Source organism: Phaethon aethereus (genome assembly GCF_964289735.1).
Source record: "Phaethon aethereus genome assembly, chromosome: 7".
In the NCBI taxonomy this organism is placed as follows: domain Eukaryota; kingdom Metazoa; phylum Chordata; class Aves; order Phaethontiformes; family Phaethontidae; genus Phaethon; species Phaethon aethereus.
Genome location: NC_138583.1, coordinates 18,598,101 through 18,624,727, shown reverse-complemented (window position 1 = coordinate 18,624,727; position 26,627 = coordinate 18,598,101). Strand labels below are relative to the sequence as shown.

Genomic DNA, 26,627 nt, shown 5'->3' with positions numbered 1-26,627 from the left:
ATTGATTCAGCAGTGTATTTTAAGGAGAAAACACAAAAGCTTTTTCTCCTCTTGGTGTTTTATTACTTGTTAATATATGACAAAACAGATTTATTATGGAGCAGACAGGCAGCATTTAGCATTGCTAAACAGAAAAACACTTCCTAGTTTTGCCCTTTTATGCCCTGGTGAGTAAAAAGCTCCTTTCCCTCAAAACTGTTTCTGATATGGATTAACACAGTGAAGACAGATAAGTTTAGAACCTGCTAGGAACTTGTCTGGACTAAGGGCAAAAGAAAGGAAGGGCTGACGGAACTAGAGTTGCACTTTTCAGCTCCTTATCAACTTCCAAATAGAAAGGGCTGAGAAAAAAAGGCGGCCTTGGCTGTGGGGATTTACAGCTCTTCTGTTTCACCACTCCTTGGCACATTAATCTCAGTATGGTATTCGGAGGAGTCTCCTGAAGGCATCCAAGGTATTGGGGTTCTGTTGAAGGAAGGTCTGTTGCTGAAATTTTGATTATATATCATGAGAGATTCTGGAAGCAAAGGGCAAATATCAAACTGAGGCACTTTGAAGGTCATCCGTTTGGCTGCTTTCTCATAACCCCCATAAGGCATGGCAGTCCTGCATAGGGGAATAAATGGAGTTAGTGAACAAAGCATAGGTAAACAATGGGATTTAGAAAATACATCATCAAAGTTATTAGGATTGTAAGTTTTACCACTGTTGCAGTTGACTGGCCAACAAATCCTTACCAAGAACATACATGTATCCATAGCCTATGTACTAAAAAAGATTAAAAAACAAAAAAAAACCTCTCTGCTCCTGTGCGCTTCCTTCAGCCTTGTTGCATTGATCCCCATCAAACCATACATCTTTCACACACCTGTTAGTACCCTGTACGTGTAGGAGGCAGAGGCTGCATTATTGCAGAAATGAGTGGGATTTGAGTTTGTCCTGGGTACTGATGTCCTGAGGCTATGGAAGTGGGTGGCAAAATTATATAGAGAGGTTAATAGAAAATTGTTGCTGCCCTAGAAAGATTTGTAAAACTTTCACTTCTTATCAGAAGCAACAGGAAGGTCCTGATTCTTATCTCAAGTACTGTGAAGTATATGGCTTCTGATTGTTAAGGATTTTTCCTGAACTCTTGAACTTTAAATGGCTGCAGTAATAAACAGTGGCAAGCAAAATCTCCCTGGTCAAATGGGGTGAAAAGGAAAGGGGAAAAAGATTAAAGTCCTCTTATCCTGATGCATAGGTTTTCTGTCTATAAGCTGCATTAAAATCTGTAGCTCAATGTATCTTCTCTTTGTAGGCCTCCAAACATTTCATCCACAGGAGACTGTGCTAAGCAAAATGACATGCAACTAAAACTTACTTACATTGCACAAGACAGGTTGGCTATGGCCAGGGTTATTATGTTTTCTTATGCTGAATAAACGGAATTGAATATCCAAGGAGACTTACCGGTTAAAAGACTTGTAATGGGGGAAATCGGCTTTGGGACTGTATGATAGTAAGTCAATGGTGAACTGACTTTTGTCCTCAGGGCTGATACCCATTGCTCGTTCCCAGGGGGAGATATACGTTTTGAATATAGTGACTTTTTTGCCTCCTGGCTTTCCATCTGTAAACAGAGGAAGGTAAAACATTGTAGTTGTAGTTAGATGACACTTACTCTAAATACATTGCCTTTCTGTATTCTGCTATTGAAGTTGAGACATCAGCTTTGTCTCCAGATTCTGTAACTCCTAGATCAAGTCTGAGATGTTATGGTTAGATTTCTCTTTAAAAAGACTGTCATAGGCCACTTGCAGCCTTATCCACAAAAGCATGTGTACCACAGTCTAAGAGCCACTCATTCAGGAATTTGCATTAAAGCGTATATTTGAAAGCTAATTTTTCATTGTTTTCTCTGGTCACTCAAGTAGAAACCTCTTATGCCAAGAACCAATGTCCTTACCCCATCATCTCTTTCACTGCCTCGGGGAAATCTTTATACAAGGAAAAATGCTATCTCATTTCACAATTTACTTCTCTTTTTCCCTGTCTGATCATAGCAGACATAACTCCTCCACATAAACCTCCTCCTCATCATCAGATGGGACGACCAAAGCCCTGACTGTAAACTCCAAAACTAGACTCAAACTTTGAAGTTGGCTCTAATTGATCTTTAACCATTGTATTTCAGGGTCTTGGCAACCCACAACCATCTTTACTAATGTCTTCCTTAATAGTCTATTCTTGAATGTTCTAAAATTACCATCTCCCTTGTATCAGTATTTTTATAAGTTGGCATTTTCTTTGTGATTACATGAACAGACATTCATATTTTTCCCCTCCTGAGCCAGGATGTCAGAGACAAGCCTGTCTCAAACACTTCGAAAATATGATGGGATATCTCTCTAGAAGTTAAAATCCTGTCAGTGACAGAGCTGCACTTTGCTGTTAAGTTAGGTACTTGATGGACTGAAATTTTAGGTTAGCTTCTGGCTGCTCCGTTAAGCAAATGAGCTTAGAGAAGGGTTTTCTGTGTGCCTCTTTCTTTTTTTTTTCCCCCTGTTGTGTATAATACCACCTTGCTTATAAGAGCATTAGTTGCATATTGATATGTAGCACAATTTTTAAGATTCTGATCCTTCAGAAACCTTAAAACTCCCGAGCAATCACTTCCACTTAGCTTGATTAGGTCAGATGGGAATAGTAGGTTAATGGAGTTAGACATTCTGGTGCTTTCATGATGCTACAGTTTGTAGAAAAAATCCTCATGAAGTAGGTGGCAAAGAATGAACACTATTACTCTTATCGGAAACTTTCTTCTTTATCACACCTTCTTTCTTTGTTTTGCTTATTTTCTTCAATCCTTGACAAATCCTGGGCTTTCCTGGTGTCAGAGAATTGCAGACATGTACAAGAATCTCATTTTCATTAAAAAACTAAAACCAACTACCTCTTCTTTCTGTGTGAATGACTTAAAGTAAGTACTTTAGAAGTAAATTGATTGCTAGTGTTGAAAAATAAAAGCAGTTTGGATCCATCTCTGCAGTAAAAGCTATGGGATGATGTTAAGCCTTCTCCCTGCACACAGAAATAGGATAACAATGGAGAAAAATCTCCTTTAAGAAGACAGAGAGTCTACACAGATTTCCTTTTCACAGGGATGCCCAGAAATGTAAAACCTGATTTTGACATAAAATGCACATTCTTCCAGAATGTAAATGAAAACCCTTGGATTTTATAAGTCACTCATTTGGTCACTTACAACAGCGGTTCCTGGTTTCCAAGCAAATTTGACTTTTGTTGTAAGATTCCATAGGGACTGTTAAAATAACCATTTCACCTGCTGATTCTCATACAAATGATATGGTTTTAGAGGCTTCTGGCCAAACTAAACAGAGTATGAAATTAAGCAAGGACTAAATGCAATGAAAAATACTTTTACTCATAAAGATACTGCTTCAGTAGACCAGTGGTGATTACCAGATAACTTTTAGATATATTGCTGTTCCTTTCTGAAGATTATCCAAAAAGTGCTGTTCGTTTAGGTGGAAGCTTTGATTTGCACTCAGGGCGGATAAACTGAAGACTGATGTGTCTGGTCAGACTACTGAGCTAAAGAGCTAATACTGCTATCTCTAGTAGCAGTCAGTGTGAAACCCTTGAAAGGAAAGGGTATGCTGCTGTGTCAACCTTAGGAGCTCAGTAGTTAAGTTTCCCATCATTTCTTTGGTCCAGCCAAAGCAGGTATTTCTGCTTCTTGCCTATGACTGAGCAACACAGAAGCATGCAAACAAAACTATCAAACTAAAGGCAGTTCAACTTTTCTAGACTTTGCAGTGGAACTTAGTTATTCAAATTAATTTCCTTGTTCCTAAGGGTAAGGTTGGCATAAGCTCTGATAGCTTTCGCTATTTCTTGTTCTTGCAGAGAGGTACTTGCCTTTCTCGGTACCATCGCCTCCTTCTCCACCGCTTCCAGCCGATTCCCCCGCATGCTCCCCTTCGCTGTCCCCAGGGCCGCCTTTGCTTCCAGGCCTAGGAGGAACAGCGGGATACTGCTGCTTACTGGAGCCATGCTGCCCAGCTGTGACTCCTCCTACCATCCGCCCATGGGCATAGCCATGAGCATCTTCCCCGTAATGCCCTCCTGGTGGGATGAACTTCTGAAAGTGATCCTAGGGCAGGAGAAAAGAGAGTAGTAATCCCTGTTACAGGACATGGTCCATTCATGGGTTGGGTCCCAGAATGTGAATGCCTGAGACCCTGTGATCTGACCAGTTTTGTGTCTCAGTTACAAAACCAGTGGCAGAACTTCATGTGAGTTATTCTCTATATTCAGTATAGGAGCAGTTGTAGGACAGCAGCAAGGGCAATGGAAGCACACCTTTTAATGGACACCTCATGGTCATTTTATATGATCAGGAAGAGAAGAGAGGGATCTGTGTGTTGTCCCCAACAATGATCGGTATGAAATACAGGAGGAAGGAAAAGGAAATACAGGTAAAGGTGCAGAGAGAGATACATTGGCTAACCCTTGGGGAAGCAAGCTGGACAAGAAATAGGAAGTGTTTTCATGTCAAGGTTAAGATAGCCCAGCAAAGTTTCAAAATCGAGCCCAGATCGATTACAGTGTAAGAACTGTTACAGGGCACCAGAACAGCAGGGTACCTGTGACAACATAAAATCCCGTATGTCTGTGTTCCATATACATGAAGGTCTGCATGGGGAAGGGTATCTACACATTGAGAAAGACTGAAGAAATAGCTTGGGAACACATTAAAGATTTCCTGGAGACCACAAGAGGAAAATGACAAAAAAGAGTTTTGTTTGTACCAATATGTGCATTAACGAACCAAATCTAACCAGCAACAACGCAAGAAGGAAAGCTGTATCCATCAGTAAAATCAAGTTGGTCTTATTGTCCAGGCTGTCCACGCTCCTCAGTGCAGGCTAGAAGGCACAATCCCTGCAGTACATAGTGATAGAGCAAACAGTCCGTGCAGGTTTTATAGACCCTGTGGTGCCAGCACAAGGTCCTGTCTTTGCACACAGCAATTTAATAAATACTTCTGTGGAACAGAAACTGATATAATATGTTCAGAAAGTATGTTTTATGTATTGGTCATAAGTGACATCAAAGCTGGACTCCTGTAAGATACAAAAAAAGTCTATCTTGTGTATGACAGCCCACACAGCTCTGTAATACAAGTAACTTGAGTTAGATATCACATATGGTCTTTCCTGTTGGACTGGATTGGCTAAAGGTGCACAAAGATGTAACGAATACAGTTGAAGTGAATGAAACTGTGGTTCCTCATGCTGCAATTCTGCTTGTATAAATTCATCTCGGGCAGTCAATGGGAGACAAGAGTGCAACCTCAGGGCTGGCTCTCAAAGGGTTAAGGCTTTCTCAGGGTTCTTCCACCTAGTACAGTTTAGCAAAACGAAGCTTTCCAGGCTGTAAACAGGCTTCCAAGGCCAGCTGTTTGGGCAGCTAAAAATAGATAAGAAGTGAAAACCCCACAAGGCTCAAGGCGGAATTATCTAACACTCTGCTCCCTTGTGTCTCCAGCAACAGTGTCCAGGGTTTCACAGCAGGTCACCAGGCTGCAGCCCAGGCAGGCAGCCAGCAGCAGACTGAAGTGGCAGAGCTGGTGCCCGCAGGGCCTTTAGGGACTGTCTGTCCTTCTCCTAGCTGTAGGGAATTCCCTTTTTAGGAACAGAGGAGATAATGTTCCCCTGAATGTCAGGAAGCACAGAGAAGGAAGAGGATTGTGAGCATTAAGCTGTACACAGGAGCTAGCAGGGCAATCTGTTCAATTACGCGTGGGAGCTATGTAGCTGTAAAAAGGCAAACTGAGAAAAAGGGTTTTTTGAGGACTAGGGGTCAGAATGAGGTTATTCTCAAAACGTTAATATATATGCAAGGTTAATGCTTCTACTGATTTGCTCAGTGATTTCAAAACAGGATTTGTCTCTATTTTCCTTCAAGTTTCATCCATGCTGTGTGCCCTTCCTGAGAATTAAATGCTTATTTCTCTTTTTCCTCTGGTTACTTACATGCACTCTCCTGGGGAAAAAAAAAAAGTCACAAAATATCAGCATAACATGAGCTGCAGTAAAAAGGGCTGGTTGGATTTTGTGCACAGCAGTATTTGATGTGACCAGGAAGGGACATCATTGTCATCTGATGATATATTAAATTGCAGTATTATTACTAAAGCAGGAGTGAAGTTTCTTTGAAACATAAAGTCTGCCTCGGGAAAGCCACACCTAAATCTTATTTAGCTGCAAATTAAATTAGTTTGATGAGTCTTAGGTTAGTTCATAATTCTTCATGGACCTGCTGCAAAAACATCCTATGTTTGGCAGACATCTCCATTCAGATGTAGGAAAGACCCATTTTCCATGCAATACCGCAGACTATACTCCTGCTAGAATAAAAATACAGTTTTCTTTAGTTTTGGCCACCAATAGATTGTCTTAGCTGAAATTAATAGGAGAATCTTCTTTTTCTATAACAGGAGGCAAAGGCAAATTCATATTTTTGAAGTCTTGAACCTCAGTGGATTCAAAGGAGCTCATTCCAAGAGAGCGGAGCTCAGGAATGGCAGCCTCAGGCAGGAGTCTCAACATAGTCAAAGCAGGGTAGGTGCAGCCTTGTTTCCAGTACTTACAGCATGCCTCTGGTCAGGGTGTTCAGAGTGAAATGCGGCTTACACTTGAGGGGAATGCATTGAGGAGAATGCATGTCTTGAGCCATTGCTAACAGGATGTGGAGCTTTTACATATATGCATATTCACATCAGCAAACTGACTTCTCAGTTAGGGTTGATTCATGCTGTTGGTGGAAGTCCCAGGAGAGAAGTCCAGCAGTGTCAACTGAGAAGGTTGATAACCTTCTTCTGTTGGCTCTGGGGGCAGATCATACAGTCCCTCTGTGGTGGGGTCTGCCCTTTCTGTGCATTGCTGGAGGTAGTGGATGTTATCAGTCCCCGGGCATCCCTAAATCCACTCTAACATGAGAATGACTGTGGCAAGTTCATGTGTTGTTTAGTCCCCTGGGATGGCTAAACAAATTGGGCTCATGTCTTTGAAGTCCTTAGTGCTAGTAAGAGTCTGATCCTGCAGGCTGAGTACCTAGGTGGATGAATTCTGAATTCTCTAGAGCTGCTGCATCTCATGAAAAGTAAATAATGAAAGATGATCCAACTAATGGAGCTGAGATCTCTAAGTATCTCAAGGCCCTGACATTACTGCAGGCAGTTCCCAGGAGGAGACACCATGTGCTTCCCGTCAGCTTCTTGCTGTACCCTAAAGAGAATGATTGAGGCCACCAAATGTGTTTCTATTTCCACCTCACTGATCAAGAGCTTCCCAAAGGTTTGATGCCAATGTGGTTACTAACACTTCTGAAGTTACTGTGACTGCGTCCTCTCAGTGGCAGCCAGTCAAATGCTCCTTAATGGTGAGATGGGAGATTTAAAATTCAGACACTTAGAGAGTCTCATAGACTGTCTGCTGTTTTTATCAAAGTGTGTGTCTTGGTCCTTAATTTGGAGTTGCACAGCCTTAAACCTGTGATTCACTTTAAAAGAAAAGCATGAAAATAAAAAATAACCTCAGCTGCTCAGTGTCTTAAGCTAGTATTTTTTTTTAATGTGCTCTCCCAAGAGGCAGAGTTCAGTGGGTTGCGCTCCTGCTTTCTATTTCGAGGTCTACTTCTGGCTTGCTGTTTAAGCTTAGGCAAATTATTTTTCACCGCTATGCCTGAATTTATCCATCTAAATAATGGGAATTTTTATCTACTACCCAAAATTATTTATATCTTATTTGTATATTTTATATCATCCTTGCTGCATTTTCTTTGTGGTTGAAGGAAACTGAGTTTCAGAATTTTGGTCCAAAGTTTTCTCACAGTGCTCCAACAAAATGCTGTGGAAAATAAAAGGCTCTTCCTCTCTGTCATTCTGCTGTTTCCACACCAGTCACTTCTTGTGCAAGAAGGCATCAGACTTCATGTTCTCTCTTACACAGCTTTTAGTATAGTTGGGGTCTCTAGCTCTTCTGCACTAATCCAGTACAGCAAGGCTGATTTTGTTAGAAAAGTTACATCTCAGCTGGCTCACTCCACATAGGTCATAACTTGAGACTCTCTCATAGCTCAGCTTGTGGTTATCCTCTAACGTTTGTTCAAGAGGTTTAATATTCCCTGCAGAACAGACTTCCTAGAAAGAATGCTTTTCCTACCATTTTCCCTTTAACCCTACCTCCAGTCATCTTCATTGACATTCTTCTCAGTACATAAGGGCCAAACAGAGCCATCAGTGCACGCTTGCACTTTAAACCAAGTAGCTGCATGATAACATCTCTGTTCCTCCGTCCTTATGCTTTTTTTCACATGCTGTATCATGTCTGCCTATTTAACATGTAAGATCTCAGAGGCAGGTTGTTTGTGTACTTCTGTCTGCTGTGAAGCACCACTTTTGGCGCTGTAACAGAACTACTTCAATTTTCTTCCTGCCCTTCTGCTTACTCCTCAGAGTTCTTGTTTAGCAGCAAAAGGAATACAGGGTAACTCCTGCCATTATCCAGAAGAACAGTAATCCAATTCTTTAACCCTTTTTCACTTCCTATGTTTTGTTTCACATTTGGTGGCTTATCTTATCTGAAAAGACCTCTTGACCTGAAGTCCAGCAGAAATTACTTGCCAACATATGTTCAGCTTGTTTTCATGCAAGCATTACTGAGATGTGGAAACTGCATTTATTTTAACTTGTTGGTGAGTCTGAGAAAGTATCAAGGTGGGGTTTTTTGTTTGTAGGTCTGGGGTTTTTTGATGTACTACTGCTGATAATTGTCTACTCAAATATTGGTTATTCCACCTTCCTAATGGTTTTAATTCAGTATCTGGTAGGTAAAGCAGAAAGAGGAAAAACAAAAGAGGCAAATCAAGTCTTTCTATAAACTGTCTCTTGCATGTAACCCAAATCAGGCCACAGGTTTTGACTAACAGAAAGAATATTCTAAAGGGTCCTTACTGGAAGAAAAACAGCATAACAACAACACCCCAAAAGCATAACTATGGTTTTGTTTTCAGTTTCCACTTGATGATAGCAGGAAAGTCTTACACAGAGGTTTCCAAAGCGAAGGTGGGACCTTCAGAGGAGTTATAGCAATACTGAGTGGGGCTGTAAGGCTAAGAAACATAGTTTCACATGATCTTGGTGTCTTTAAGGCCAAACAGTTTAACATTATGGAGTAAAGGAAAGGTCTGTGAACTGCTGATGTAATTGCTGAACAGTAAAGTGGGATTTAGGAGACCCAGAGATAAGACTGAGACCCTCTCTATTATTTTGTGTGATTTGTTAATCTACCCCATGGTTCAGTTTCACCTTTAAAACATACATGTAGTAATTTCCTTCATGCTATAGTTGATCAGATGCTACAGTAACAGAGCACATAGCAAGGTAGGATTTCATCATGGTCTTTAGTCAGTAATAAATTACATCTTGCAGCTCCACAGTGAAGTTGATAATATCCTCTGAGACATGGAGAGAACGACAGGTCCTGTTACAGGCTAGCACAGCCTGGCATGAGGAGAAGAAATCCTTCTTCTGATTCACTAGACAGGGCTCAGCAGAGCCCAGCTTCTCCAGCACAGCACCAACAGGGAGGACACGGCATAAACTGTCCCTGTTCAGCAGCATATCAGTGTGCTAGAAGTGTCAAACTCAGCCCTCCCAAAAAACTGTACTGTATATTTGCAAGAGAAGAGGGTCACAATATTGAATATGGCTATACAGTAGGTAGTGCATTTCATTTTGCTCATGTTGGGAATGGTCAGTCCTTTTGACTGTGCCTTCAGCTACTGTTTGCTTTTCACTGGATGGGTGGAGCTGCAGCAGTGATATAGAGAGTGGCAGGTTCTCACTTCTGCATGGAGCTGTCTGACATTCACGCACACACAATGCATATGTTTTCTCCGCTAAAAGTAAGGAGAGTGATCTGGTTGTCCAGTGTGGTGGTTTGGGTGGAGGAGAAGGAGAAGGGGAGAAGCTGGAGGATGGATCGATGACATGTGACTGCTGAGATCGTCTACCTTATGTGGAAGGCTTATGGCTACAGCACAGGCTATTCTGGGACCCTTTATATGGTTTGGATTTATTTGTAATAACCTTTCTCTTTTTTGTGTTTTTATATTACATTATCTTGCTGTTAAACTGTTTTTTGAGGAAAGAAACAATCTGTACTCCATCACAGACCTTTCTTGCCCTGCTTTGCTAAGTGTGTCCTGAGAATATTCTAAGACACTTAAGAAATCTATGATATAAAAGCAGAAAACACATCACCGGCTTTAAATACCTTCATTGTCCCACTGCCTTAAAAGCACAAGGACTTCTTTGGGATGGGGAGCAAAGGACATGAAAATTATCTGGAGGGGGAAGTAACTGGAAGTAGTAATAGGAATTCTTTCCTCTGCCATTATCTTCCTCCCACAGTTCACTTTTGTTTAAGCCTTTGAGCAGAGCCAGGAGCAAGAAAGGAAAGGAACAGAAAGCTAATCAAATACTGTAATCAAAAGGGCTTTTTGATGAAAGTTGTTTGGTGCTAAGGTCAGGCACTGTTCTGATGGTTTGGAAGATAGCAGTGAGGCCACAGATCTGTTGCCTTTACCCACCCAAGAGCAACCATCTCTCTGAGAGGATGGCTCAGTTGCGCTGATCGCTCAGCTTTTCTTCTCACTGATCTGACTGCCAGCAAAGGTGCTAATTCATGCTGGCTGCAGTAATGAGAATAGTTATCCACAGAGGCAGTGGATGCAGCCTGGCAGAGTCCTTGCACAGAGCACACAGGGCAGCCAACAAATGGTAACAATTATGTTTGTGATCCTGCTAAGCTGGCCCTGATCGAGGGCTTTGGGGCAGACCGAAGTCTTCCTGCACAGACCAATGGAGTTTTTCTATCTGTACCGTGAATGTGGAGAAAAGATAGCCCTGAAAGTGCATGACGGAGGATTTTAAAGCAGAGTACCAACTGCTGTTGGGAGACCATGCCATTGTTCTCATATAGCAAAGCCATGAAGAAAATCCTAGTCTTGTTAGGGTTTTATCTAACCCCCAAATACATTTCTCTGCAGCACAGTATCTTACAGTCTTGCTCCAAGAGCAGGGTAGCAGGGGCTTTCTTACAGAATAGAGGGAGAGTTTCACTACAGAAATAGTATGGAGTGAATATCAGACGTGGATGAATAAACAAAGTAGGAAAAACAGCTAACAGAAAAGAAGCAATTGTCATCAGCTTTTGTAATGTCAGTCTTGGATGAACTCTGTGCATGTTCAGTTTTGAGTCAAGTTTGTCACAACTAATTCACTTTGTATTTCTTTGATTGGACACTCTTAAGTGACACACTCAAGTTTTTGAAAGTTTGGACTTCAGCCTTTTTATTCCCTCACCTTATTATTTTCTCACTCCTCTCCACTGCAGCAGATTCTGACATACGAACTTGTCCTTCATGTTTTAGGAGCTCTGAAATTGCTGAGTATTTATAAAAACAGCTTGCATTTCTCTAGGATTTTCATCTGAAGAGGCCAAAGTTCAACACACCATTCATTCTCACATCCTCTCTAGGAGATAGCTCACTGAAGAGATGAACTACCTAAGGCATAAAGAGGTGAAGAAACTGCCCAAGGTCTAACACCACTGGATATGCTTGCTATATCTCTGGTCTGTCATCCCTGATCTGTAATCTGACCTACTGTTGTAATTGTAATGACTTTTTTTTTTTTTCAGGCATCTTTCCACACCCTGCTTCCCAAATGGTCATTTTTAGAAGTGAACTACAAAGATTTACTTATTGCTGCTTTGGAAAACATCAGAGGGCTAAAAAATAGTGTGATTTTGTTTGGCAGAACATTTTCTTCAGCTTGACTTCTATTATTTTGCTTGAGTTTCCCTGGACTGAAAAATAAATGCCATAAAGGGATTAAATGACACCAAATAAATTTTAAAGAACATCAGAAGAGGAGATGCTGCATCAAAATGCATATGCACCTGAAATATTTTCTCTTTGTTTTACGGAACTGTTGACGATCATGTGAAGGGAGAACTTCATTTGTAAAAGTTTAAGGATCTTCAAAAGACTTTACATCAGGCAACTAACTGTAGAGAGGAGTTCAAAGATTAAAAAACAGTACTAACTCATGGGAAAGGGAAAAAAAACAATGTCTGAATTTACACACTATATCTGATGGGAAAATACTTTAGAAGAAAACAAACATTGCTTCTAGCAAATAAACTAGCAAATAAACATTGCAGTATCAGGTTAGAGGTTTCTGTCTGAACTTTCATTTATGGAACTTCTTGCATAAATGAGCAGAGGACTCATTTCTGACCTAGTTGAAGATGTCCCTGCTCATTGCAGGGGGGTTGGACTAGATGACCTTTAAAGGTCCCTTCCAACCCAAACTATTGTATGATTCTATGATTCCATGACTCTCCCCAGCAGGAAGCATAAAAGTGTATCCTCCCTCGGCACTCAGTACTGAATTTTCTCATGCTTCTGCATGAGGTATCAAGTACCTGCATATGTGATACCCAGTATTTACCAAAGGAAACTAATGCTGCTGCCAAAGGGAAATACAACTTGTGTGTTTATATAATTTTGGCTTTTTCCTGCACTTCTTTGCCAGTAGATCCTGTCCCTCTCCCAGCCCATGCACATACAGGCAGAGGAGAGCTTGGGCAGACTCCATTCCTGGTTTCCCTGGGTATATGGAGCAGCTTTTTAGTTTTAATCTCCAACCTACCACAGAATTGTCGGTGAAGGCATCAGGGTTATTCTCATAAATGAACTTCTCCACCCTCAGCTGACGTAATTTGAACATCTTGGATCCTTTGTTAGTGAGGAGAGAAAGCTCTTCTAGCATCACATCTCTGGGGATGCTGATCTTCTTCCCCAGGTTCAGCTTGGACACCTCTTGCGGCATGACTACAAAACATATGAAATAAGATGCTTTAGGAAGTGCTCTGGTCCAAGTCTCTTGTCCATGCCTTCCAAGCATCAGTAGTGACTTCAAAGCAGCCAAATTCTCTTCTAACTTAAATTTTTAGGAAATAACCTATGCACCAAATTTTTACATTGATGATGCTTTGGATATAGATGGGTGGAATTTACTCTGGATTGCAATCAAGCCAAATCTGCACAGAGAAGAGTTGCATAAGGGTGGAGCTGGATGCATGTGTCCCACATCTGCAGCACCTCAGTCAGTGCAGCAGGATTCCTTAGTACTCCCTCAGAATGCACTACTGCCTTGTCTGGATACTGCCTTACACTCGCCGCCTCTCCTCTGGAATTAGATGAATGGCAGTCAGCATTTCAGATTGGGCTGACATATAATAAATAAAGACAACTCTGGCATGCTTTTGTTTAAACTTTATCCTGAAACCACAGCAAGAGTCAATGTTGTTATAGTTTTTTGTTCATTTAAGGAGAATTTTTAAACGGAAAAGTATTTTAAGTTCTCTTGAAGTATAATACACTGGTTACTCGGTAAGTCATTTTCCATTTAATTTGGTACCACCAATTCTCCATCAAAGCGATGGATTCACACATTTTCTCTGTAAAAATCTTGCAGAAATGCAGTTAAAGCTTTTCATTCAGAAACAAGCAACTTTTCCTAGGCTTTCTTTTTTCTGTATTAAGCAAGGTTAAGACCACTTCTCCACCTCGACATCTTATTTACAGCAGAGAATTAATCTCCATCCTTAAACTGGTATGAAACTGGTATAAGCCCATTTATTTTATTAGAATTTCTCTGAAGTAATTATTATTTTTTTTAGCAAGCCACTTCTATATAGCACTATTTCATAGCACAGGAGGAAATACCTTTTAAGTGAAAACTGGATTTTTACTTACTTTTTTACTTGAATAAAGGATTAGGGACAAACAGAGAAAGGTATACCTGTACCCTAGCAAAGAGGTTTCTATAGCACTTTTTGGGGGCTGAAGAAAGGGACAGCACTGAATTATTACCTTCCAAAACCTCTAACAACCTTCCCCATGCCATCAAAAGTAAAGAGAAGATAAGGATATCACTGTTAATTAAAAGTCACCTTACCCAATACACAGGTATTCTGTAGAAAGAAAAGTGCCCCAAGTTATATTCTTCCTGCTGTATTACCCCCTCTAAGAGACTTTGATTTTTTCAACTAATGAGTGCTGGAATCAAAGGAATTCTCTCAAATAGAGAAAAAGCAAATTAGAAACAATGGTTATAAGAGAAAAACATAGGCTATAACTAGGCATTGCAATATTGATACCCGTAAAAGATCATGTTCTCTTTCCATTCACACTGGTGTGCATTCAAATTAATGCTGCAGGAGAATGTGAGTTTACAAAGCGTAATCTAGAGCAACATCTGACCTGAATGTGTGTGCAATGCTTTTGAACAGTAATGTTAGAAAAATGTGATTGAAGGCTGAGCTTTAGTAATACTTACGGCTCTGCCTCCTGATATGTTAACTGCATGTCGTCTTCTGGGAATTCAGTCAGATGGGGTGCAAAATGTTAAAGACTGAAATTCAGGTTGAAATCCAAACAATTCTCACATGTGCAGTTTTGCATATCTTACCTTCCCGTGTCAGCTTCCCAGTGAGTTTAGTGGACTTTTTCCTTTTAAGAGGAGCAGGAGTCCCTGCAAGGGGCATTCCCACAAAGGGTTCTTTGCTTTGCTCTAAACACACAAGGAAATGGAGAATGAAACACTGGAAAGGTATTTCTTTCCTCTCTTTTAGTTGCCACCTAAATTTAAGAGCTGCACAGCCTTCATTTCACACACAGGTTCTTTTCCATACCTTCCACAGGAAGGAGCTAGTAAATGGTATCATCCCATACAGAATATCATCAGCAGACCATTGTGGTGTTCTCTGGAGACTTAGCATTATGACAGGAAATATGGCAGCAGATCACAGCAGAAGCAGTGCCAAGGTGCCATATAACATTGTCATCCAAAATAGGCTTTTTAATTGCAACATGGCAGTCTCCCAGCACCCACATCTGCCAGAGTGGTACTCTGTTATCATCTTGTGCTGCAGTAACAGAATGTCAGTTTGAAAATTTACTCTTATCATAACATACTGTAATACCATGCTATTATCATTAGGTGGTAATACATATTTTTCTATAAGGATTTTGGGTCTGTCCATGAGTGATTTGGGAGCATTTTGAATAACGTGCAAACTTTGTTTGGTTATTTAGATAGTCCTGTTAGAATTGGAATAGGTATTCAGGAAACCACTAGACTGGAAGTTCTGGGGGAAAAAAAAAAGAAGAAACAAATCAAAACTCTAAGTATTTTTGTCTTTTATGACTGCTACTGTTTTGTTACAGAAGGGCTGGAGGAAGAAGGCACAGGCAAACTTGTTAAAGTTGTTTGCCCAAGTTGTTGGAAGTCACTCGTACCTGTATCTTATGTATTAGATTTTGGAGAGGGGAGGAGGGGAAGAGGGAGATTTCTTCTTGTACACTGTTCCCCATCTCTGTCTCCAGAAAGGATGATAGATTTGTACTGCAAAGTCAGGAAAAATTAGGAGAAATCTCAGCAATTACACTTCAGGAAGCTTCTCAGAGTCCTTCATGGGGGTTACCACACATAATATAAGTATGGCAAATGTCTTGCCTTCACTTTAGCACTGTATGTGCCCAAACATCATACAGGGGGACAGATCCTCACCTAATACAATACAACACAATACAAATAAAAATGAGCAAAGTCTTGTGGGCTTCAGCGAAATAGCAGGCAATCACCATCTCTGTCCTTGGGCTTCTTTGCACTGTAGTTGCTTAAAATTTCAGAACTGAAGACATTGAACTCTGAGTTATATTTTAAAACTAGCAAGCAAACAGCTGGGTCTAGGTGTTTGTACACTGCCCTTGTTGTGATCAAGACATATTTATCTCCTATGTATTTTGCAGTTTCATTCCACCATTACTCCTTTTGCAACATGATTTTCATGTGATAAGGTGATGATAACTGCTAAAAGAAGCCCAGCCGCAGCAAACCAGCTTCAATCACATTGGCAGATACTCTCTTGGATTAGTTTTTTTTTCAGATTTCCAAGCTTGTCTTTTTACTGAGATGCTGCCTAAGTAGTTCACATCATAGAAGAGCCCGTCCTGGTGTATTCCCAAAGCAAGCGTGAGCAGGTGCAGCCATAAAGCACGCACTGCACATTCTCCTCGAGCAGCAGGACATCTGCTTGGCTATTTAAAAGAAGCAGGCCCTGCTTGACAGGAAAGGGGCAATGCTGCCAGCAGATGGGGGGTGGGAGGTTATGGCCCATCTGATGGGTCATAAGTCTGGCAAAACAGAGGGAAATCATCTGTATGCCCCAAACATGGACTCCCTGGGGCAAGGCAGAAAGGGCTGGCCCTGGTGGGGAACTATGCTCCCCTAGGACACCCATTCCCAAGGAGCAGCAAGGGAATATCCATCCCATTCTGCTATCCTCCTTTACTAATCCAGCAGGACTGGGGAGTGGAATGCTTGCTGCATGCAATTGGTCTAGCATAAGGAAAGGGCAGCAAACTTTCACTATGGACAGGCTCCAGAGCTACATTGGGACTACTGCCCTTTCAGCCACCCCACCGCAGGGAGGCTACTGGAGCCTCAGTCCCCATCCTCCCCACTATACCATACATAAAGCCAGGGCCACAATTATCCTTTTCTCCCCTGAGCTCTATCCCTTGGTGCAATTCCTCTTTCTTTTTCTTTGCATTGGCCTTTGCAGCAGTGCTTTCCTTGTTCTTGCTGCAAACCAAACCAGTCTTTATGCTCTCCAGCACCTACTCTAAACTATTTTGCTGCCCAGTCAACTCACCTCAGGCTTGCAGTGCCAGGCTCAGACCAGCTCACGCACCCACCCCAGAGCTCGGCAGTGGGTTGCTTCCTCCCAACCTGTCTCTGGGTGCTGCTGAGGAGTCTTGTCCAGCAGCCCCGCTCACCCACAGTGCCTGGGCGCAGGCAAGCTCTGCCCAGCACAGAGTGCTGATGCGAAGTGCTGTGAATTTGACTCCTGAGGGCTGCTCGCAGAGGCATCCTGCGGTTATTAATAGCCAATGGCCCAGAGGGCAGAGTCTCAGATAGCACCACTGCCAGCCCCGAGGAGAGGGGAAAGGAAAAGGTTGCTGCTCAGGCCTCCTGCAGTCACTGTCTCAGTTCCGAGGCAGTCCTGGACCTGGCAGTCCATAGGTGCCTCACTTCTTCCTCCTCTCTTTTCAAATAAACATGCCATTCCCCTTCCTCCTATTGCGTTTTAATGTAATTCATAAAACCTTAGTGTCCTGTTTGTCAGTAATGCCTCAAAAGCTCTCTTGGGTCTTGCTCTATTTTACACCCTCTTTCTGCCTGCCTTCTCCCTGCCATCATTCAACCCAGTGTCCTCTAGGCTCTTACATGTAATTTCTAAAATGCCAGGCACTCAAATAATACATCAGAAAGCACAGAAGAAAAATAATTGTATACATGAAGCAAGAAGTAGTAGGAAAGCCACAAAGTCTAGAAAGCTGTTTACAGAGTTCTAGGAAGTAGCTGTGTAATGTGTGTGGGAAACCCAGCAGAATCAAATAGCAAGCAAACTAATTTCCTGATTCATGACAGAAATAGGGTTGATTTCCTGCATTTGGTGCAGCTTTGTACATCCAAATGACTCCCCTTCTTCATCTCCTGTTCACTATGAGGTGACTCTCTCTGTTTTTTCCCCCATACCCTGTTGGATTCTTGTTCTAGGATGAAGGGAATGTATCTCATTTTACTGGGTTACTCAAAGATGCACATACCTTTCAGCTTCTGTGTAAAGCAGAAATCCTACAGAAAGCATTGCCTTCCTATTTCACATTGAATTAAAATCAAGTTGTCCACTGAATAAACTTAGAGTCTAGTGAGGAGAAAAAAAAAAAACAAAACACGGCTGTGATTGTTATAGAAAATCATCTGCACAGAGAATTTCAAGCAAAGTTGATATAGAGAAACATCAGGAGACAGTCATTTTCCCTTTTTCCTAGATTTTGCAGTTGGTTTTGCCTGCACAAAATGCATATAAAACTTCGCAGTGAGATAAGTGGGCTGAAAGCACAAAGTGTTAACCCCCAGTACTGTTTGGAAGATCCTGTGTAAGAGGGCTGTAACATACCTATGGGCAACAATCAGCCTTTAGACCCTGCTTGGAGTCAGGGCATGTATGGCAATGTCCTGGCCTAAAGTTTCCCATTTTCCTGTCGCTTGCATCCATGTAACCGCTATGTATATCTCAACATTGTCCCTGTAGCACAGCTCATATTCTCCCTCACTCGTATCTACTGTAACACTGTGTGCAAGCTTTCCACTATCCAAAGGAGTGCTGTGTCCTTCACTGAGCCCAGCAGATACACCAGAATGATCCATGGGGGCTAGAGAGCCCAGATCCTGCCCTCATACTCCCATGCTGGTGATCTAGGAGTAACTCCTTGGAGCTGTGCCAGTGTAAAACAGATGTAGGGGATAGCACAATTGAACTGTAAACACCCACTGCCTGCTCTGGGCACCATCACAGAGCTTCATGCCTGATGAAGGCATTTACATCTGCACAAAGCTGGAGAGTGTCAAATACTACTATCACAACTGACCATCTGTTCACACTTCACACCCACTTTGCACGAGTGCAGGTGGCCATAGTGGAGCAGGTCTCTTCCTGTTGGCCAAGCCCTGCTCACTGCAGGTTGTACAAAGAGGAGTAGTTTTTCACCACGTTTATTTCTCTTGGATTGGTTTAGCACCATGCTAGGCATTTTCCCAGAGTGCCCAGTGCCTGCTGTGAAGTCCAGCTGTGCTCTTTGGGCTGCTGCTCTCTGAGTTCCCTCTGTGGATCCCTAGCGCAAAGGGCAAGAGGCAAGCAGGGTTAGAGGCAAGGCCAAAAACCTTGAAGTCCAGCTTCAAGGACTGATGGGAACCATGGGAACAAAGCATTTGTATGCCAAGTCAAGGCCTCATGTGAGAAGTAGGCAGGGTGGTGAGGAACCGGAAACAAGACAGGTTGAGCAGGCATATGGAGGAAAGTAAGCTAGGAGTAGAGAGTACAGGGCAGGATCTTTATCTAGGGCTCAGAAATAGTATCTGGAAGCTGAAATGATCAAATGGGGGGATTCTTTTATTCCCTAGATGGTGGTGGGTAGTATTTAGGTTCCTAGACCAATCATCAGACTCCTCAGAAACTCCAATAGTAAAATCTAAGGTTTAGACTAGCCTCTTGTCCAGGTTTTTCAGTGCTATTGTGCCTTTGGCTGTTGTCAGGCTCAAATTCTGAAGAGACCTTGGCCATCTCCACTTTGAAAGATGGTCCATAGGCCTCATTCAGTGCTATGTGAAGTCCCGTTCTTGAAAGCTGAGGTTCTATCCTTGCAACCCTGATCCTCTAGAGGTTATTTTCATCTGCATGTGCATATATACATACACTGGGTGAGACACAGGACTCAAGAGTGCAGCTGGAGTGTGCTACACAGAGCCTGAGCCTTGAACCCAGAAGAGAGTTTATCCTATTAGTATGGCACCAGGGTTTATAGGGTGATTTGAATAAAGCAGTCTTGGGTCTGACACTTAGGGACCAAGGCAGATCTTTTATGCACCAAGGCATAAAAGGAGTAGGAGAGATTCTCACCTCCTACTCTACCTTCAAATAAAATTATATGTCTCCATTTTCAGTTACCAGACTGAGGACTAAATCCTGCTCCTTTCTGCTCTCTATGCACAGTTTCCCCTGAGAGGGAAATGTCTAGCTCACTAGTCTAAAAATGTCAATGATGGGTCTAGCAGAGACTTCACTTGCGCCCTGCCATGGTGGCAGGTTCAGCAGCTCAGTGGCTGTTTCTGCTGGGAATATTATCCCAATCTGCTATCTCTTCCATAAGTAATAACGATGAACTCAGCATAGATAAGAAATTAGGGCTCTTACTGTTATCTTACCCACTCATGCTACTCAGTGCTCGAAGTTTTAAATCATTATAAGCCTTGTTTGATGAGTTGTTTTAGTTGTGGTTTGGTTTGCAGGGGAAGATTTACCTAGAGTGGGGTGACGTTTGGTGGCTAAATTCAATGTTTGCTTGAGTACACGGAGTTTCCACTTAGGTCAGCGGGGTAGTACACATGCTGCCTGTAGGACATTTCAGCACTTCAGGGAGGAGCCTTTAATCATATAAGGAACTGTCTGTATCTCACTGTGACCACCTCCCTCTTTCCAAATACACCCTTTGCTTAAGTGCCCTTAGGAACAGCCTGCACAAAGCTTTGCTTTCTCTGACTTGTATCTTCAAAATTGATTTATTTTTGCAGTGCATTCTTGTGCACCTAATTTCAAATGGTCTAACTTCAAATTGTTGATGTCTGCAAAATCATTTCAAGAGCAGCAGATAAGATCTGCCTCGTTACACAGTGCTAGATGGACATAAGCAGTAGCTAAGACAGGCGTCATCAGCAGGGCTATCTTCTGAGCACATTTTGATCATTGGAAGTCTGGCAAATAGCATTGGTCTGGAAAATAGCCTTCACCATTTTAATTTTCCAAAGATAGAGAATTAAACTTTGACCTTGCTCCCCTTTTTCCCTGGAGCCCAGGACTGATCTATGCTGAAAGTATTCATAAGAAGTGAATTTCAACATGATTCAATCTGTTCTGAAAAAAGTTGCAAAACTCTTGATTTGGCTTTTTTTGGTGTTGGGGTTTTTTATTTTAAAATAGATCACATATAACATTTGTTATTTTAAAATGCTTCATATATGCTTAATCTCTTCCACTTTTACACTGACATCAGGATGACTTGTCAGTAGTTTGTAGCATCACAATAGGAGAAACAGTTAATGCCAGGCTTCCTCCTGCCACTAAGTGGGCTTAATGCATGACGAGATGTAGGACTGGGACAGAAATATGTAGGATTTGATCACAGAGCTGGAGTGTTTGTTGAAATAGCTGGCATGCCCATGGTATGTTACTTGCTGGGCAGCTTGCTTGCCTGCGTGCCCCACATACTACCACCCAGGAAACCCCTCCAAGCTGCAGCAAGCCTCCCACTGCCAAAACTCCCTGGTATGAGGCTAGCCTTCTCCTTTGGTATGTGGGACTGAGTAACACCGTATGTGAACGCCAAAACAGGACAGATTAGGAAGAAAGGATTTCCTAAGATTTTAAACCCTCCAGAGTAACACCACATCAGGCGAACGCCAAAACCCGAGGTAACTCGGAGAAGAACAGTGGCAACATCTAGTGGCCGTTGTAGCTATAGGCCTGTACTGCCTGGGAATAGTCTTATTCTTCCTACATGCCACACGCTTGCTCTGCTGTGCTCTTTGCTGGATACTTCTCCTTCCATCGGGTATGCTTATTTGGGGGTAGATATCCCCACTAGGCACCTTGCTATTTTCTGGTTTTAAACTACTCTCTGAGTAGCGCACTGAAGTCCAAATTCATCCCTAGCCTGCTGCAGAGCTGTTGAGTAATCCTTCGGCTTTGCTTTGGGTCTGTAACCTCAGGGCTGGCTCCTGTTCCACCTTTGAAAGTCTGTTTGTCTGGCTCCTTCTGACATGATGAGCTGTGAGAAGAAATGACTCTCACTTGAGAAGGTTATAGAGGTTAACAGGGAATTTAATCAGAGCCCTGGACACACCAACTGTCCTGCAATGTGTCACACCATCTGGAGTAGCTCATAATCTTACTATGTCAGCTTTATTAGGCAAAACAAGATGCAGTCCTAATCTGCAGCGTGTGCATCTGTAGACTTATTTCTTTGGGAGCTGTGCTTCTGGTTGTGCAGAAGCTCAGGTTTGTCATCAGCAAACATTGCTGCCCCTTTGTGTGTTTCCTGTCTGCAAATCAATCAGAAATATGCTGGATAGTCCCAAAACCCACCTCCAGACCATTGCATAAGGGACCCCTCCTTGTAATTAATCTGAAAAACATCCACAAAGTGATATATGGACAAGTGTCTAGAGTCTACAGTCCAATCCTACAGCTAACCCCAGTGTCTCCCTGCAGTGCTCAGGAATTGCTATCCGTGAGTGACATATGTCTGGGAAAGGCGACCTGCTAACACTTGTCTTAAACTGAGCACAATGAACCCCTCAGGACCCAGAAATTGAGTAGACTTTAACATGAATTGTGTTAGGGTTAGAGTTAGGATTAGGCTTGGAGCCTGAGGATACAATGGGATATATTTGATTTTCTGACTGACTTGTTTTTCTGATCTCTTGGTTAATATTAAGTTGAGTTGTTCAGTGTGAGTTTATATTTGGATTCACCAGAGCTGACAAACTTCCACTGATACCAGATTTACAAGCAGAGGGTAGGGTATAGGTTAGAGCAGGTTGGGGCAGGCCAGCTGGGGCTGGTCCATAAAGTAATGTCTTTACTCTGTCAGTAAGTGAGTGTTTTATAGCCTGTAGTACCAAAGCTTTGGATTTCAGTTAAGTTTTTGCTTGCATGGGGCTTTTTTAAGTCCAACTTAGGTGTTTTTATTGCTGAGACATCCCATCCTTTTTTGGGCTCCTTATATTCTCTTGTAGTTTGTTGGTAGTGCTAACTGCCTGTACTACACACATAGCAGTTACTTCTGGGTGCCAAGCAAGGAAGGTGACAAAAACACCACATGTAAAGTGCATATCACAAGTTTATTCTTCTGCACAAACAAATAGAAAGTGATTGTAATTTGGAAAAAAAAAAAAGACAACACAAAAAAGGAAAAAAAGTATTTCCATAAACAAAGATGCCAACTCTGTTCTCCTTTTGGGGTCACATCTTCCACCAGACAAAGCACTGCTGCTGGGCTCCTATTTTCAGAGTACTGATGAGTGTCTTCTAGGAAGAGGGTCTGGTAGGGGATGCTGGATATTGTAGCAGAAAGGGAGCATTTTCTTTCTGAGGGGCAATCCTCACTTGCACTGTGCTCATGTCTGGCGATTAGTGACTCTTCATCACACCAGTCTCTTCCGAGATTCTTCCTCTCAACTGCTGCAGGATCTTGAGGTTATCTCTGACAAGTGTTCCCATATATTCAGAGGGAAAGGAAGTAAAGATAAACCCCCAGGATTGCCATAGCTGCAATATGTATGCTGCAGCATGCTAAAGAGGAGGGTTGGTAGGCAGTTTTAAATCAGAGCCCATGCAGACAACTTCAAATACCTAACAAGGGGTTTGGCCTACCACTGCAACTTGCAACTTAGCAGGTGGGAGCTAAAACTTGTCAAACAACGGTTTATGTCTGTGCTGGTTCAACAGCTGAGGAATTAGAAATTTGGAGAGGCTGAAGACAAACTTACACGGTTCAAAAGAGTTCCTTGTAACCTCACCTGTGACCTTTCTAACAGACCAGCCACAATATTTTCATGAGCAGACACTAGCAGAGCTGCTTGAAGCCAGCAGTAGTGCAGGTTTCTTCCTTATAGCTTAGCAGATGCATCTCAGTATTATTTTTCATCTCATGCTACTTGCAGCCACAGATCTTACTTGGGATACTGTAGGCCTCATCTGCAACACTCTCTGCTTCTGCAGATCAAGTCCTGTGTCAGCATAGGATGCAGAAAAGATTGGGAGGGGCTGAGATCCATCAAACTACTTTGACTTTGCTTCTAAACATAGCTTTGAATCAAGGATGTTAGAAGTGAAATGCAGGATCCCCAGCCTCCTGGTTTCCTTGCTCTGATGTTTAATATTTGTTCCCCAATTGGACCTAACTTTTTTCATCTCCTACCGATTATATTATCAGAAATGATGGGCCAAATGCAGTTATTCCACTAACATGGGTCCTGAATTCTAACATTGAACAGTGTTTAGCCATCACTCCTTGGCTTGCATCAGTGTCTCCCAGAAATCTGCAGTGGGACCACTGAAATACTAACCACATGCAATCTTCCTTACATGCTAAAGCCAGACGTCTCTTTTTTTCCAATGACAAAATGAATTTCCTGAGACACTCGGGCCCTGAGGGCACTTACCTTTAGGGGCCTGAGGGAAAGGGACACTGGAGTAAGATTCAGACTTTCTGAGGTTATTTCTTCACTGCAGAATTATCTTGAGCACCCTTTCTCTGGTCCACACAACCCCTCTCTACACCTGAGTTCAGTGATGCTTTCAACCTGGGCTAGCTTGTCTGTCTAAGGCTAGTGGCTAAAACCACTATCCAGTGACAGAGAGCACTCCATAAGATGGACAGCTTTTGCTAGTCCATTAGTTCCTTCCCACAGCTTTCCTAGACAAATAGAAGACTCCATGTTTGGAAAGAATCACAGAGATTCTGCTTACTACAGCATAGAGGATTTTTTTCCAGAAATGCTGGCAATGCTATGCAGTACATGATGAGTGAGAAAGTAATCATCCAAGTTAGGTTTTGTAGCATAGCTGCTCCCCTTCACCAGAGCTAAGTGGATTCTGGTGATCTGAATTAACTCTGTGGTGGTGACTTGTCCTAAGACCTCCCCTCTAGGGCTTTCCAGGAACACATATAACCACCTCATCAGTTGAGGTTGGCTGCTCCTATGCTATACAACCAGGTGCAGCACCTCTTCTGGCTCAGCCATCCCTTTGCTCATTAACTCAAGGCATTCCCAAAGGTTTTCTCTCCATCCTCTCCTACGGCTGATAGTCTGACAAGTGAAGTGTAAGTGCTGCCCTCCTCCCTCCCCAGCATGCTCATCCTGTGTTTCAGGACCCCCAAGAACATACACTGCAAACACAGGCCTGCAGAACAAGCCTAGACAGAGCGTGGAGGATTCAAAGGCAGGACTGTGTATTACTTTTCCTTTTCTCTCATTCTCTCCCTCTCAAACTTGTCTGGGACTAGAGCTGCTAGCTAGGTTCTCCATCCTTCATCTTCTTCGTGGGGGAGCACACACGCAAAATCTCCAGGTGCTCACAGAGAAGCACCTTAGAGCGTCCAAGAAAAAGTAGAGCCCCAGGTGTTCGTGAAAAGAGCTACACATCATAAGCTCCAGCTTCACAGAGGAAGTTTGGCTTGGACTTAGTATGAAACCACACTAGCTGCCCTGCTTACAGACTTGGCATCAGCCTCATTTGCACCCCTTTTTTTCTCCCCAGAACCTACAGTTTTGTACATCCAAAGTTTGTGCTCAGTCCAGTCAGAGAACAGCTTCTGCTTGAAGGAGAAGAGCAGGTCTAATGAGATGGAGATGTGTCTCAAGCAGCGCTATGAGACCCTCATCCTGCCTCCAGTACTCATTCCTGAGGGTTTAGCAAAAGGCTGGGCAACCCTTGCCCAGGAAGAGGTGGCAAGCCCTTTCTCTGCAGCTGGGGCATCTGCTGTGTTTGGGAGCCAGTGCATCAGAAGCAAAGCTTTCTTGGTGTATTTGTGGGATGACACTGTAAAAGTGGCTGCTGCAAAAGAGGGAGCACAGGTGGGAAGCAAATGGTAGGAGTGTGTGCAAACCAGAGCACAGATGACATGCACACACACATGCACAGTCCCTACTAATATCCTGAATTCTTCCTTGAGAAAGGGAATACTTTCTTCTTGTATGCCTTTATCTGAGGCTAGCCTGCGTCATTCAAGGAATAACCAGTCCTGTTTCCCCAGCATTGCCAGCAAACTGAACTCTGTATGTGTGTGTGAGTGCAGATCCTCTGGGACTCTCAGAGCACTTCAGACCCCAAGGATACTTACATCATTTAGTATGAAATTCTACTTGTGACTTTCTGTTTCCCTGTCCTCTGATTTCATACTGACCGTCTGTGAAGGGGCTCCATTTTCCAGCTCATCACAGAGTTTTCAGCAAATTTTATGTCATGACCCATTTCCAATCTAGCCACACTTCTGTCCTAAACAAAAAGATGATGTGCAAATGCATATTCAGTCCTGCTTCCTTTTAAAGCCATCTGTACCTTCTCCCACGCAATTCTCCTTCATACTTACAGCATCTGTATCCTGTTCCAGTGAGACTTAATGCTGCAGGGCCTTCCTTGCACCAACCAGCCACTGCCTGAGCTTAGCTTTGACTTTGTGTATCCTCAAAAATTGATATTTCCTTCTGCGGTTCCTCCAGCTTGTGATAGCCCCACCAAGTCCATTCAATGCCCCTCTTTGGCAAACTGCTCCCAGACCTGCTAACCATGTTTAGCACCAGGTAGGATGACTCTCCCTTTTACCCTCAGCCCTGGTGACTGGAGGAATGGGCACACACGGCCACCCTCCTGCGCAGGGCACACTGTCCATGCATTGCATGTGCAAACACCCCTGCTCGCTCTGCTCTCTCGCCTCCTTTCCCATGCCCCTCCAGAGGAGAGTCTGGGAGAAGTGTCCAAGGTGAAGCCCCATTTCTATTTTCACTCCCTTCTGAGTGTTGTTGCTGTGTGCACGTGTGCTCGTGTGTGTGCGTGCACACACAGGTGCATGTGTATAGACTGACAGGCTTAGAGAAAAGCAGTCTAATGGGGAAGCTAGGGCTTCTGTACTGTAATCCCACCTCTGACCCTTTCTTCCTGGAGAGTTCTTGTCCCCCAGTCTTCCTCCATTCAGGGGTGACTCCAAAGCCCTTGGGAAAGGAAAACCACTACTGCCTACATGTCCTCATGTGAGACAACCGCTGCCATTCACCCCCTCCAGAGGTAGGT

General features: G+C 42.8%; 1 protein-coding gene across 1 annotated transcript; it reads right to left on the bottom strand.

Moving 5' to 3' along the window:
* Positions 1 to 254: 254 nt before the first annotated feature.
* On the bottom strand, positions 255 to 14,693 carry MYOZ1 (myozenin 1; the record flags this gene model as incomplete). The annotated part of the gene is made up of 5 exons (XM_082002524.1): positions 255 to 606; positions 1,453 to 1,612; positions 3,925 to 4,159; positions 12,794 to 12,975; positions 14,618 to 14,693. 5 exons carry the CDS (start codon positions 14,691 to 14,693, stop codon positions 375 to 377), a joined length of 885 nt encoding a protein of 294 aa, XP_081858650.1. The 3' UTR covers positions 255 to 374.
* Positions 14,694 to 26,627: the final 11,934 nt, after the last annotated feature.